The 14932-nt window shown below is 50.9% G+C and overlaps 1 protein-coding gene across 13 annotated transcripts in view; it reads left to right on the top strand.

Annotated features, from left to right (window-relative positions):
* MICAL2 (microtubule associated monooxygenase, calponin and LIM domain containing 2) overlaps positions 1 to 14932 on the top strand; it is a 231315-nt gene that overhangs the window by 138106 nt on the left and 78277 nt on the right. For 8 of the 13 annotated variants that reach the window (XM_082475982.1, XM_082475987.1, XM_082475985.1 and 5 more), the window contains 2 exons: positions 401 to 503; positions 14524 to 14704. In XM_082475982.1, coding sequence (XP_082332108.1) covers positions 401 to 503; positions 14524 to 14704 — 284 coding nt within the window. Of the gene's footprint in view, positions 1 to 400; positions 4370 to 14523; positions 14705 to 14932 lie in introns of those variants that run through there. The other 5 variants (XM_082475992.1, XM_082475983.1, XM_082475993.1 and 2 more) reach the window with 4 other exon arrangements.

The following is a 14932-nucleotide window of genomic DNA, read 5'->3' on the forward strand; positions in this document are numbered from 1 at the left end:
TTTGTGTCCTATATTGTTGGACATTTATGTTGTTTACTGTTTTTACCTTATAAATATTTTTACGGTGAATGTCTTTGTACCCACATCTTTCTCCATATTTCAAATAGTTTACTTAGGATCAGTCATGAGAAATGGGATTGCTGAGTCAAAGGGCTTGTATGTTTTGAAGGCTCCAAACAAAACTGACCCCTGTGATCGGTTTGCCGCCCCCCAGGAAGTCATGCCCATGTGCAGCCTGCCCTTCAGCAGTGCAGGGGGCTGAGATTTGGGGGAGGGGGGCTGGTTGCAAATTGCGGGGTCTGCCACGTTCTCTATGTACTGGCTCTCTTCCTCTGCTTCAGTGGAGGCGTCCTCTCTAAGCGTCATGGACTAAATGCCGTCACCTTGATGTCTTTCTCAGGAGGAGGGGATGTGGAAAGAGCAAGAAGCCTCTAGGCGAGACCCTCCTGCGGAAAGTTCTTGCGCTGCCGCCGCCATCGGCACACCGGAAGGCAGCCCCCCAGGTATCCCCAATTCCTTCTTTAGGAAGGTGCTAAGCTGGCCCCTCAGGCTGCCGTGGGGCCTGCTTCACCTTCCCCGGAGGCTGCTTAACTGGATTCAGGGACTCCTGCGTGCCGCCAGTCTGCATATCAGGGACAATGCTTACAACTACTGCTACACGTACGAGCTCCTGAGCCTCGGGCTGCCCCTGCTCTGGGTGTTCTCCGAGGTCCTGGCTTCCATGTACCGGGAGACCGAGGAGTCCCTCGAGGGCATCCGCGACTGGCTGCTCAGATGCTTACCGGCCAAGCTGCACTGAAGCCCAGCCCCAGAGTGCCGTAACATTTCCCGTGTAGATGGCAGCGTGTGCAGCCAGCTCAGGCACTGGCCAGGGAGCCCTACGCCCTTTAACCAGTTAGTTCAAAGCCAAAGAGTTTCCCGTCGGCCACCTGCACCTGGCCTGGTCGCGGTGCACGTCTGCTCCCGGTGCACAGGCCAGCACAACATGAAGGATATTTTTTTATACCTTTGTACTTTTATACCAAAGCGAGCCATATTTCTAGGTTTACATTTCAATTTTTAACTTTTAATAAGCCAAGAGAAAGCATCTTTTTCTATGAGCGTCGGTTTTTCTAGACACGGGTTTGACGTTTATAACTGGTATTACAAACCCTTCCCACGTTGTGGTCAGTTGTAATAGCTGCTGCCTGCAACATGAATGATTTGGGCTTCTATGTAAACCAAAACCAGTGCCTTTTGATTTATGTGCCTGGATACCACTTTTCAACAAGGGACAATTGTTTGCAACATGAAAGCATAATACTTTAGAAGAAAAAAATAGAAAGGACAGAAGAGAATTAAACCTACAGAAGTACATGGCAGTGTGTAGTCGCCTGTTATCTGTCCTCCCAGAGGGCGGAGGACTGTTTTGCTCACTTGTTTTGATGTAAAATAGTAGCGTAAAGGTTCCTTGCTCAATACCAAATCACAGCCAAATGATGTAGAACCACAGGGTTTCAAGCAGATTGCTACAAATATACATTTCCCTTCCCACTAATGAGCACGGCAGCGAAAGCCCATTGGCCCCTGACCACGTGGAGCTCCATCAAACTGATGCAGTGTTGAAGAGTTATGTCAGCTGGTGGCATTTTAAGCCCTCCTTATGAGGTCCCCAGCCCAGGCTGCAGTCTGAGCCAAGGCCACTCAGGGTCCACAACCATGAGGCTGAGGGAAGAAGCTGCCCTTTCACATAATGTCCTTTGAGACTGAGGGCATTTGTTAGCACCTCAAGGTATTATTTCTGGGAAGTGTGGCCTGCCCCGTGAGCATGGCTTTGCAGATGTCCTGGCTTCTTAGCCGCTCGGCTGCCATGCATATTTGGTCAAACAGTCAGAAACCATTTATTTTCACGCTGTCCTAGCAAAGGAATGCGTCTGACCTCCAGGGGGAAGCTCCCCTGTGTCTTGACTGTCAGGGGAGGCTGGGAGTGGACGCTATGACTGACTCATGCAAAAGAAATACACCCTATTAAGGGCAAAACAGGCCTTGGGCCCACCTGCATTCTTCTCTCTGGGCATCTGGAAGAGGCCTCAGCTCTCCCGACTCCACTTGCCTGGACATGCACGGCTGCTGAGTCTGGCTGAACAGTGGAGATGGCTGATAGAGAAAGGCCTTCTGCAGTGTTCAGTGTATCTAGAGTGGCTGGGCCAGAGACGGCTCTCTGCGTGTTATACTAGAAAGATCCTCTAGGTTAAATAAGGATGGAGCCCGGTAGGTTAGGAGCCAGAGCTCTTGAGGCCTTTGAGATGCCAAGTTCTCTAGGGTGGGAAGAAGTGGGGAGGCATTTCTATAAACACTTCCCTAAGTCCTTGGGCAAATCAGGGGCATGGCTGCGGCCAAGTTCGTGGGAACTGGCGCCTCTGTCCTTGTTGGAACTGTTCTCGTCCTATGACTCGCATTGTGTTTTTCCAAATTTCTGCTGGTATTTTAATGTTCCGCATGGTGGGAGGAGCCCTTGATTCATTTTATGTTTGATTCTGAAAGTCACGACATAAACACATGCACAGCTGTGTCATTGTTATTCCCATCAGCTCAGGGCAGGGTGAGATGCTTTGTGGGATGCTCCGTGAAGCCAGAGTTAGGATCTCTGAGAATGTCACTTTTGGCCATAAGGAGACTGGTTTGAATTACTCTGGCAAGACAGGGCGTGCCTGTCAGAAGCCTGAGATGTTTGTATGTTCTGAGACTTTGAACCTTTCTGGTGGGGCAGCACCAAAACACAAAGGTGGGTCCTGGGGGCGGATGTCTGTAAGCCTCCACAACATATTCAAGAATGAACGTGGGGCTCGAGAGTAAAATCGGGGTAGAGGATGTGCAGGGCTGTGGAGGACGGGAGCATCGGCCAATCGCACGGATTCACTCTTGCAGATAAGTTGCTGCTCACTGCCAGAAAGGTTCATCTGTCCTAAGCAAGCCGTAACTTGTTTGGGGAAGTTTCTCTTTTTTTTAATGGTTGCCTCGTTTTCAATAACCGTGCCTTCTCGTGTTGCCTTGTTCCCCGCAACTAAATTCTCTTTTCTGTCTCTCTCTTTCCAACCTTGCACTGTGGCCGTCAGTTCATTTCAGCCTTCCGGTGCTACACCCACTTCTTGGCTGACACAATTCTGCTCTGAGGTGACTGGTTTTCTTGCCAATTTTCAGAGAGTGGTACTAACCCCTGACCCGCTTCCGTACCCCATGCCCCGCCGTGGCCTTGGTTGTGCTAACTGCGAGTGTCTTGCATACTAATGGGCTCATTCAGTGGCATGGTTGGTGAACAGCATGGGGTGGTGTTCAGCTCGAAAGCCGTTTCTGATTCCATCCCTCTGAGCCGGCTGCCCGGTCCACCCCAAGTGCCTGCCCCGCCTCCCCTCTGCGCCCTGCGGCCTGCGTGCATGGTTTTCTGGTTTGCACTTACAAAGCCCCTCACCTTCCTGGGAGGGTTAACCCTGAATGTGAGACAGTACCATAGAGAGGGCGCTTCACCTTTGAAAAGAACTCTTTCATCTCTCAGCCTCTGAAAAAGCACATGCATACCAGCATCTTCTTCAGTTGGTTCTAATATAAAGGTTGTCGATGAAAACCATAGGTGACTCTTTTCGGAAGGATTTAAAAAAAAAAAATACTCCCAGGCTTCCTCACAAGCTTGACCCAGACTCTGTATTTTGGACACACAATCACAGTTTTCCTAGCAAATCCTTTCTCCACTGCAGCCTATACTTTACCTCCAAGGGCTTTGCTGTGGCTCTTCTGATCGCTCTGGGCTCATAAAGCCCTGGATGATACAGAAGCTTCAACTAGAGCAGTCATTGTCACAGACCAGGGATGCCTTTGAGAGATGACTCAGTTCGGCCCCAGGTCTGGAGCAGCGCATTTCAGTGCCCCCACGACTCTTTAGCTGGGGCGGCAGGACACTCAGAGTGCTTTTAAAGAGAAACGCCACGCCAAGTACAGTGGGGCTGCTGAAGGCCAGGCCTCGCAGTCTCGGGCTGCAGGTGGTGTGCGTCCTGCATGCGGCCCAGAGCCATGCTGACCCTCGCCTGTCTGCACAGCCCCGCATGCTGCATGGCTCCCTCGTAGGTGCAGATCCTAGCCAGGACCAAGTCACCGTTCTTGTCTTATCTTCTCTTGCAGAGTCTCCCCCCTTTTTAGAATGTCAACCAAAGAGTGCCCTCCTCCCTCCAGCCTCCTCCTTAGCTAGCCTCCCCACCTCATCACCACGCATGTTTGTGACCTTTGGTAGTCATTACAGTGCCACATGGAACCCTGTATTTTGCACACGGTGGACAATGTTTAGCTTTATTTATGGTATTTGATGCTGTAAATGAAAATAAATATGGTTCTTTATAAAGCTCATTGTTTCCTCTCTTCTTTGCCATGGAAGCTGCTCAAACCTTAAACACAGGGGTTGGTTGAAGGGGTCAGCCTTCCCTAAACTGGCGGGCCTTCACTTGTGGTGACATGGGACTCTCTGGGGCTGTGCTGGGTACTCTGAGAGGAAATATTACCCAGGGGTAATATTTGGAAAATATCACCCATGCTCCGGGGCCAGGCTTTGAGGTCTCTTCCTTGAAAATTCATGGTGCTTTTCTGCTGTAGGTGCTGGGCATAGCTGGCTGAAGGTCAGAGTCACCTCAGCTGTCAGGAACAGGCTGTATTAACAGCTGCTTGCACCCATTTCCCACACACATCCAAGCAGTGGACCCGCAGGAGAGCTTTACTTGGGAACCTTACTGTAACTTAGATTCCCATGTGATAGAGGTTGGTCTTGAAAGTTTTGTGCTGGTCTAGCTGAGTGATGGGTGAAAGGTAGGGAGGAAGGACTGGACATTGGTTTCAGGATGGCAGTGAACATGGCAGGTGTGCTCATCCAGATGCAGAGCCATTTGTGATGCTAAGAGACCCGCCTTGCCCCCAAAGGCTCAGGTCACTCAGTGTCTTAGGCTGCAAGGCTCTGCCCACAGGGCCAGTCTGAGGACAGCACCATGGCAGGCTCTGGCCCAATTCCACTTGTCTTTAAGGGAAGGATTTGAAGTTTCACTCAACTAGTCTGGACAGTGTCAAAGAAATGTGGTCCTCAACCTCCCTAGGGTGGGATACCTCGCGTTGCCATGCTGGATGTGGCTGGGCTTCTGATGCTGGCATGAAAACTCATCTGTGAGCTCCATGAGGGCCCTTGTATCTCTAAAGGGGCACTTCTGAGGCCCTGGGCCTCTGAGCCCAGTTGCTGGTGCTTGGAACTGCCTCCAGAGCTGCCTGTGGTCATTACCAAGTGTCTGTACTCTTACCCAAGTGAGATACTCTTTCCCTTCCCTAAAAGGAAGGGTGTTAGGGACTGAAGTCAGGAGCTGGGTTAGACAAGTGACTCATTCCTTTATTCATTCATCTATTCAAGTGTTTGTTGAATACCTACCATGCCCTAGGCATATTCTAGGTCCTAGAGATGCAGCAGTGAACCACACAGAATTCCTGCCCCTCCCTGCATCTTGGACTACATGTATCTCAGTGTTGTATTAGACTTGATTTGTTTTGTTTAGTTGTGCATGCACTTATTTGTTTATTTGTTCATGCACACATTTGTTTGCTCAGCTAATATGTACTGAGCATCTACTGTATGTTGGGAATATAGCAGGGAATGAAACAGACAAAAATCCTCATTCTCGTGGAGCTTATAGTTTGGTTTTGATTTTTGATCTGAAGTTGGGTTAAAACAACATTTTCCAAAGTGTGACAATGGAACACTAGTTTCAAGAGGTGCTTTGTGAAAAAAGGGTTCCATGGTCACAGAGTCTGAGAAACGTTTTATACTAATCATGGCAGTCCTCCCAAATCTTGGCGATCCACAAGATTCATTAGCATATTGAAGTCTGAGGAGTCCTCCAGTAAAGAAGTCTAATTAACTTTGTTCAAGTGGGCTTCCCCGTACCTCTTTGAAGTGAGTTTTTTGTTTGTTTGGGGGGAGTTTTTGTTTTGCATATTACATTCTACATAAGTGTTTGGTAGAATAGTCTTTATCCAAAACCACTGGATGGAAGAATTAAAATAAAAAATGTAAATAATAGAATTAAGTATTAAATCGAATTAAGTACTGGTAAAATAATGGAGTGGTAACTTTCTAAACTTTAAAACCTCTGATGGAAAAAAATTACAGAGGAAAAACATGGCACAAATCTGACTTAGAAACATTTTAAAAACTTAACATAAAAATAAAAATGAAAATATTCACCGGGCAGTCAGACTGGGGAAAAATCTGAATTCAATGTGATGACAAAGATGTTCATTGCTGTGGCATTTAGAAAGTTTCCGCAAAGCGATGGTCTCAGGTGCCTTGCACATGATATTTGTTGATTAAAGACCCAATAATAAATGGGCAAAGGCTATGCATGGACAGTTCACACTCAAGCAAATTTTAAAAGAAAACACTAAAACAACAAGCATTTCCAAAAATGTTCTAACTTGGCTTTCAAAGGAATGTAAATTAATTATGCTGCACCCACTGAAAAAGTAAAGGAATAGTGAAGTAGATCGTAAGAAAAAATATGAACTTAATCACTAGTATTAAGTGTAAAGTTAAATGGGAACCATCTTTTCTGGAAAGCAATATGGCAACAAGTATTATGACCCATAAAAGGGATCCTGACCTCTTGGCCCAGTAATCACACCCCAGGAACTGATCCTACAGAAATAATCCAGCCAAAGAAAGAAAATCCCTGCAACCTGAATATTGAGTAGAGTAAGGGGGTCAAGCAAAGCGGGTGGGGGTGAGCCATTCTCCTCTATTTCTGAGAACTCATTCACTTTCAGAGTTTTTTCTTTCATCCCTTAAATAAGTGAAAGAAGCGACTGCCACTTTCACTGCCCCAAGGCCACTGTTTCCACAGGGCCAAAGACTTTCTGTACGGTCCCTCATTAGCTCGCCACCTCCTGGTGGCAGCCTTGAGTTGGCACTGACATTAAAGTTCACTGATGCTAGAGGTGACCTAGAGCAGCATCTTCAACTGTTGAGGAGCCCAGGCCAGGAATCAGGTGCTGCTCTCAGGAGAGCCTTGGCACAGGGGAAGGCCCTGGCCTTGGCCGAAGACCGGCTTTGGCCCCAGGACTTCGTATTGACTCAGAGGCACCGGGCGAGCCCCTTCTGTGAACGGGGCTAACCGTGCCTCTTGCAGAGGGTTTGGGGAAGGCAGAGTCAGTGAGCTGAGCGTGCCCAGCAAGAGCTCTTGCTGAGTTCTAGGGAGCACTTTCCTGGGTTCGTGCAGCAGCGAGTGCCCTGAGGGAGGCATTCTAGGTCAGCTGGGGCTCAGAGTCTGACGGGACATCTTCTGGTTGGGGACTAAACGGGTCTCAATTCACATGGAGTGGCAACATCTATTGTTCTCTAGTTTTCTGGTCCCCCAGCTCTCTTGAAGGTGACTGGTTATCTCCCTTTAGGCACGCTGGCCCCAGCTTGAGCCCCTTCTCTCCTGCCACCTGCTGGCAGCACTTCAGTTTTGCTGTAGTGAGTGCCTGAGTCTCAGCACGGGAGCCTCCTCCAGCTCTGGCTCGGGCTGCCTGCTCACCATCTCCACTTAGCTGTCTACTGAGAGTCTCCAACTTGGACGTCCACCCCCAACTCCTGATCTTCCCCTGAGACAGACACTGCCCTTGGCATTTGCTGTCTCTGGACACGGCAGTTCCATTCTTCTTGTTGCTCAGCTCAGAGCCTTGGCTGGAGTCATTCTTGGCTCTTCTTTTCTTGGCACCATGTCCAGTCCATCTGTGAATTCTAAGTACAGCCAGAGTCTGTCCACGTCTCACCACCTCCATGCTACCGCCTGGCCCCAACCACTGTCATCTCTTCCTGTGTTATTCCGGTGACCTCCTCTAAGCTCTCCTTCTAGAGAGCTCTCCTTAACTCCATTCAACCTGTTTTCAACACAACAGCTATAGAGGAATCTTGTTAGAACTTAAGTCTGATCTCTCCTCTGCTCCAAACTCCAGCAGCTCCCTGGCTCACATAGCGTGAAAGCCAAAGGCATACAGTGGGGCACCTGGTAAGTGCAGCCGGGCAGGACAGCCATGCCCCAGTATGGCAGGCGGGCCTGAGGCCCAGGGCTACCTATCAATTTACTCATCACCTGAAGACCCCCTAGAAACTGGCATTCCCAGTAGTACACTCTCAGAAGCCCCGGGATGGCAACTGTGCTGTCTTTAGGCACCTGTGCTTTTATCTTTTAAAGGGACATGCACTGCAAAGGACCTTGGTACTGGATAGACACATGTCCCTCCTAGAGCAATTAAGTGGAGGGAACACCTGACACAGACCCCTTCCCAGGTCCCTCCTCCATCCTGCTGAGGGCTTGTCAGTGTCCCTTCACTCATCACAGCCCACCTTGAAGGAGGGCAAGGAGACTCCACTATGCTTAGTTTACTGGACATCTGCCTATTTGCTGTCAGATACACTCCCTGCCCTTCCCCTGCTCTGCTCTGTATTAGAGAGGTGTAACCCTTGCAAAAGACATTTCCCAAGCTCCCTTGCGAACTGGTTTCCTACTAAGTTTGGCCGTTAGGACGCGCGAGTGGGAGAGTGGAGGGCGGAATCGAGGGAGAAGCCAGGGTGTTCCTCCTGTCCCTCTGCATCCTGGGCAGTGCTGTGTCTTTTTTGTGGTACCCGCCTCCTACTGCATGGCCCTGGCCTCTGGACTCATAGCACCAGCTCCTTCCGGTGTCCCCCTAGCCAGTGGCTTCCTGCCATTACTCATCTCTGGGTTGCCTCACGTTCCCCATTTGGCTTTCCAGCTCATCCAGTACCATCGTTATTAGTCTCCTATAACTTTACTCTGTTGAACTCCCTGGCTTGGGTTCTATTTTCCTGACTGATAAACTTAGTTCCATTGCTCTTGTTAAACTTTTTTCTTCCAAGAGAACTGTGGGCAAGACAGCAGAGGGAGCTTTTCCAAGCCCAGAGGCAAAAGTGGCTCTGGCAGTTAGGAGCTGTGTGACCTCGGACAAGTGAGATAACACCTCTGAGCTTCAGTTTCCTAATCTGTAAAATGGGCTTAGTAACTGTATATAGGAGAACATGTTGTTTTGTTGTCTCCCTGGGTTCTGGGGGAGAGTGGGAAGGGTCTCCAGTCTTGGGGAGAAAACAGGAACAAGTTCACCAGCAGAAATGGGGCAAGGGTCCTCACGCTGACACTGCAGCAGTGGCCTGGCCATGAAAGAGCCTTGGCACTTGGCTGCTGGGGGTGGTGTGCGAGGACAGACATTTCCCTGGACACTGCCTGGCTCTGCCTGTGGAGTCTCGTCTTTCACCAGGGAGCAGGCATCTGGCTGGAGCAACGGGAGGAGACTGAGATGCTCAGCTCTAAGCAGAGCTTCCCTCCAGGAGGCCAGGGCAGCTGCCCTGGGAGGCGCTGGACCATTCTCACCCCCGCCGCCATGCACCTCCTCCCCAGGCAGCCCCCAGCCCCACTGAATTCTCCCTACGAGCACAGATGACTTCAGGCAAAGTCTAGGACAAAGAGCAGCCGGGCCTGGGCGAGGCGGCACAGGTGAGCACGCCCAGGCCTCTTAACCTGCGGCTGCCCACAGACACACTGCTCTGTGGCCAGGGGTGGCCGATGCGGCTCACTCTCGGGGCGGCCCTGGCTGAGTTACTGTCTAACTCCACGTCCTCCCACTCACACAATGAAGACGGTCATACTGTCCTTTCAGGATGGGGGGGATGTTAGAGAAGATGAGTGCAAACTGCTAAAGAGACACGTGGGCCTTGGATGACGAGTTGGGGCTGCTTGTGTTATTGCCTTTAGATTACTTCCGTTACTAGTACTAGTACCACTAGAACTACCACTACGGGTCTGTGCATGTGGCCAGGGATCCTCAGGGGAAGGCAGTGTCTGGAGGTAGAAGTCTGAGTGGAGAAATTTCCTCCTGGGGGGCAGCAGTGGACCTGAGACCCAGCAGTAGCCCGTGCCCTGGGCCTTGCGGGGGCAGAAGGAGGGGAGGAACATGTCCTCCTTGGGGGCTTTTTGCCTGGGCGAGGTGGTGACCGGAGGAAGCACCAGCTTCTTTTCCACAAAGTCTACACCTCCAGGTGCCCCTCGCCCCTCCACTGATATCCAGGCTCCACTGTCAGAGGCGCTGGCCCTGACCCTGCTGCACTGAGGGATCATCATGCAGCCATATCCCTGCCCCTCCAGAAGCCCAGGGAGCCAGCTGAGCCCTTACCCTGCTCCGTCCCTCAGCCCTACTGGCAAAGTCAAAACTCTCTAGGAGAGGGGGAAGGAGGAAAGCAGACCTGGGGTGTTCCTTGCAGGTTTGGGCTGGTCCGTGAGGTACAGGGGCCATGGGTCTGTGACCAGCTGCAGGTAAGGGCTCCGGGCGTGCTCACCTGTGCCGCCTCCCCCAGGCCCGGCTGCTCTTTGTCCTAGACTTTGCCTGAAGTTATCTGTGCTCTTAAGGAGAATTCGGTGGAGCTGCACAGCTCACCTCCACTGCCTGCAGCTGCCCGTCCGGCCAGGCTGCTCTCCACTCCCTCTCCCCTCTTCTCCACTGCGCGTGCTCAGCTGACAGGTCTCTTCTGTTATCACAGCTGCCTCCTCACGGTCGCCCTCTCTCCTCCTTGTGGGCCCTCCCGTCTGCCTTCCACTCTGCAACCAGGGCCGTCTTTCTGAGAGGCAAATCTGATAATGCCAACCCCCAGCTTCCAGCCCTTCACTGGTCGCTCCCAGAGCAAAACCTGCCCTCCATTTCGCCATTCAAGGCCCTTCCTGGTTTGATGTCAAAGCAATCATTTCCCACTGGTTTGGCCAGTTTCCCACTGGTTTTCTGCTTTCTGTACCCTTTTGCCCTCCAGTCGCATGGACTTATTTTCCATTCCCATGCAGTTGGCAGTGCTTTCCCACTTTGCTCTTGTGCCCAGGGGTCTGCCACCTCTCCCTTCAAATCCTACTCATCCTCAAACCCCATTAAAACGGTGCCTTCTACCCAAAGTCTTTATTGCATAGAAGTCAGATCTCCCTCCCCTCCCACCTCGTCTTGGCCTCACTCTTTGTGGTCTACCTTCTAATGCAGATATTTGTGAACAGACCTTCTTTCCCCTGTGGGGCAGAAAGAGACCCTTGAGGGCAGAAGGAGACCCATGGCTGATTTATCTCCAAATCCCCAGCACAAGCCTGGATCAGAGGAGGGCACAGTAGCTTCTGTTGACCCTATAAGTATCTGTGCACAGAGCTCACAGGCACATACACCTATACTCAGATATAAACCAGGTATAGACCCGGGTCTCTGCTACAGTAATTCTGTGTAACAAGCCTCCCAAATCTTAGTAGCTTGTAACATCATCTTTCTTGCTCTTGGGTCTGTGGGTTGGCTGAGTGGCTCTGCTTCCGGCTGCAGGTGTAAGGGTGACCTGGGCTCTCATGGGATCGGCTAGACCATAGGTTGGCTCCAGATCTGTTCCATGTGCCCACAGTCGGGGACCTAGGCCGCTGAAGGGGCAGCAGCCATCTGGGACGAGCTCTTCTCATGGTCAACGAGCAAGAGTGTGAGTGGACTAGCCAAACAGCAAGGCCATTGAGAGCCGCTGCTCATGTCACACCCACTGATTTCCACTGGTCAAAGCAAGTCTCACGGCCAAGCCTCATGTCAGCTGAGCAGGGAAGCTCACCCCATCTACTCCAGTGGGAAGGAATGCAAGGTCATAGGACAAACCACAACTCTGTTATGGGGAAGAAGTGAAGAACTGGGGACGTATTCCAGTCCAAACTCCCAGAAGAATGGCCAGATGCATTGCTGTCCGTTTGTGGCTTTGTTGTGCTCACAGACATACAGACTGGTCCCCGTCCTTTGATGAAATGTCCGACCTAGTGCTGGTGTCTTAACCTCTCTGTTCACCTGTTTTCTCCTCAGTAAAATGGAGATAATACTACTTTTCTTAGAAGCTTGTGTGAAATTCAACAGACTTATTACATGTTAAACACTTAAACAATCCTTGATAAAAGTATTCAATAAAAGTAAGCTGCTGCTATTATTATAACTACACAGTCAAGCATCCAATTATAATTCCTGCTCCCCAGATGCTCCTCCTCCGTCCACAGCCACACCAATGCAAAAGGGTGCATACATGTCCTCACAGCAAGCAGGCACTGCACCAGGGCTTGCAAACTGGCAAACCACTGGCTGCATCTGGTTGTAGACGTGTTTCGTTGGACCTGTACAGTATTTTAAAATGTGAGGCATTGCACATAAAAATCAAAATTTCTCGATTACCTTTGCAGATGATAAATAAAGAGTAGATAACATCTCCCAGAAAGAGTGTGTGAGGTGAAAAAAGTGAGAGGGCCCAGGTAGAAGCATGAAGAACCCAGGACTTAAGGGTTGGCTAGAAGTTGGGATGGCTGAGATGGAACGGCCAGCTAGGCAGGGAGAGAAAGCGTCCCTGGGAGCAAGGAGGGCTCAGAGGGCAAGAGCTGCAGGAGGACCCCAAAGCCTTTTGAATTGGATTTAGCAACAACAAGGAGGGCACTAGGGACTTTGTTGGGGGCAGTTCGGGTAGTGAGGAAGTGGAGAAATTGAGAGCAGCAAACTCTTCCCAGAAGATTGGCTGGGAAGGAGGAAGAAGAGTTGGCTGGGGAGTGGGGGGAGGTGGGAACTGGGATTAAAAATGGTCTTCTTAAAACCGGAGAGGTTTCAGCATATGTTAACACTGATGGAAAAGGTCCAGTAGACAAAGAATTAATGACACAGGGAAGAGGAGATAATGGTCCTTAGTGGGGGGGGGGGGCCGGTGTAGGAGGAGCCAAGTTCAAGTGCAATGTCAGCCTTAGAGAGGAGAAAGGACTCCTACCCCACTGTGACCAGAGAGGGGGTCGCGGAGCCAGTTAGTGGCCAAGAGGGATCTGGGACTTGGGCTGCCTGTCTTGCTGATTTATTCATTCATTGATTCATTGATTTCATTTAACAGGTATTTATTATTGAGCATCTACTCTTCACCAGGCACCATTCTAGCAAGAAATGAAAGAGGCGAAAATCACTGCTTTTATTCTAGGCATGGGAGAGAAATAACAAACAAAATAAATGGGAAAAGTGTATAGTTTATTAGAAGGTGCGATGTGCTATGAATAAAAATAAAGAGGAAAGGAAAGCGCTGAGGGTGTGGGTTGCAGTTTGAGGAGGATGGTCAGGGTCACCTCCTTGAGAAGGCAACAGTTGGCCAAAGGTTTGAAGGAAGTGGGTGAGCGAGCCCTGCTCTCTGGGGGCAGCGTCTCCAAGGAAGAGGCAAGAGCCTCTGAGCCGGGGCTGAGATGGGGGGCGTGCTGAGTGCGGAGGGACAGCACAGGGGTCACGTGGTCGGAGCAGAGAGGCGGGGACAGCACTGGGAGGTGAGGTCACAGGGGCCCTGGAGGATTGTGACAGGGGGTGGCGTGATCTGACTTCCATGTTAACAGACACTCGGCAGCTGTGTTGAGAATAGACTGAGGGGTGGGGCATGGCCAGAGGAAAAGCAGGGAGACCAGTAGAGGCCGTTTCTGTAACCCAGACAAGAGATGATGGTGGCTGGGGCCAGGGTGGCAGCAGAGGAGGTGGTGACAGGTGCCTGGATTCCTGACGTATTTTCAAGGTAGAGCCAACTGGATTTGCTGATAGCTTGAGTGAAGAGTGAAAGAACAAAAGGAGTCAAGGATAACACTGAAGTGTTGCCTGGAGCAACCTGAAGGCCCAAGTTGCCATTTACCAAGATGGGAGGGCCATGCGGGAGGCAGGCTTGGGGAGAGGCAGAGATGGAGAATTCCATGGGCATGAGTGTGATGTGTCTACGGGACATCCACCTGGAGATGCCAAGTAAGCAGTGGCGTATACACATCTAGATTCAGGGGAATGTCCAGGCTGGAGAGAGAGATGTGTGAGTCGTTGTTGTCTAGGGTTATTTAAGGCTGAAACCAGATGAGATCATCAAGGACGTGAGTGTAGATGAGAAGAGAAGAGGTTCAAAGACAGTCCTGGGACCGTCCAGTGCTGAGAGGTCACGGCGTGGGGCGGGGGCAACCAGTGAAAGAAACAAAGAGAGAAGGAGGTAGCCAGTGGGGAGGAGGGAGCCAGGCTGTGCTGTCCTGGAAGCTGAGAGAAGAGCTGTTTCTAGAAGGAAGGAGTGATCAGCGGGGTCAGAGGCTGCTGGTGTGTCAAGTAAGATGAGAAATGAGAAGTTACCACTGGGTTTAGCGACACATTGGACATTGTGATTCTGATAACAGCAATGCAGAGGCTGGTAGACCTGGGGTGGGACCTATGGACATTTCAGACCCTCCTCTACTCTTAAGTCGGACAGTGTGTACGTTTGTGCCCTGCACACAAGACATGTGCTCTAAATGCTGGGGTGTCTGGTGGGCTAAGTGGTGGGGATCCAGTGATGGCACGGTGGATGAGGTCCATCTTAGAGTGTCCACCCAAGCCTCTGGAGGAAGGGCAGGCGCCCTGTGGGGCGGTCCATTCCCACCATCTCTCTAGACCCTCTTCTCCTCTCAACAGATGAGCCAACCTCCCCCAAGAAGCCCAAGAGTGTCCCGGAGCTCGACCATGGGGATGTGGCTGGTGGAGCCGCCTCCCGCCTGCCCTCTGAGTGGACCTCAGTGAGGATCAGCCCCGGGGAGGAAGTGGTTGGGCAGGACGTGCTGGCTGTGCGTGTCCTGGTCACCAGTGACAACAGCAGGTACGTTCCTGCTGCTGCAGGATGGGGGCAGGATGGGTTGGGCAAGGGGACAGCATTCGGGAGCTGGTCTTATCCCCACTCACTTGCAGTATGACCTCCCTGTGCCTCCATTTCCCCATCTGTAAGATGGGATAATCCATAGGGAGTTGTCAGGATCGAAGAATTAACATGTCAAGGGTGTAGAACGACCCAAAGAAGCTTAAGTAACAAAGGCGAATATGTTGGATT

Source organism: Balaenoptera physalus, assembly GCF_965194825.1.
Source record: "Balaenoptera physalus genome assembly, chromosome: 10".
NCBI lineage: Eukaryota > Metazoa > Chordata > Mammalia > Artiodactyla > Balaenopteridae > Balaenoptera > Balaenoptera physalus.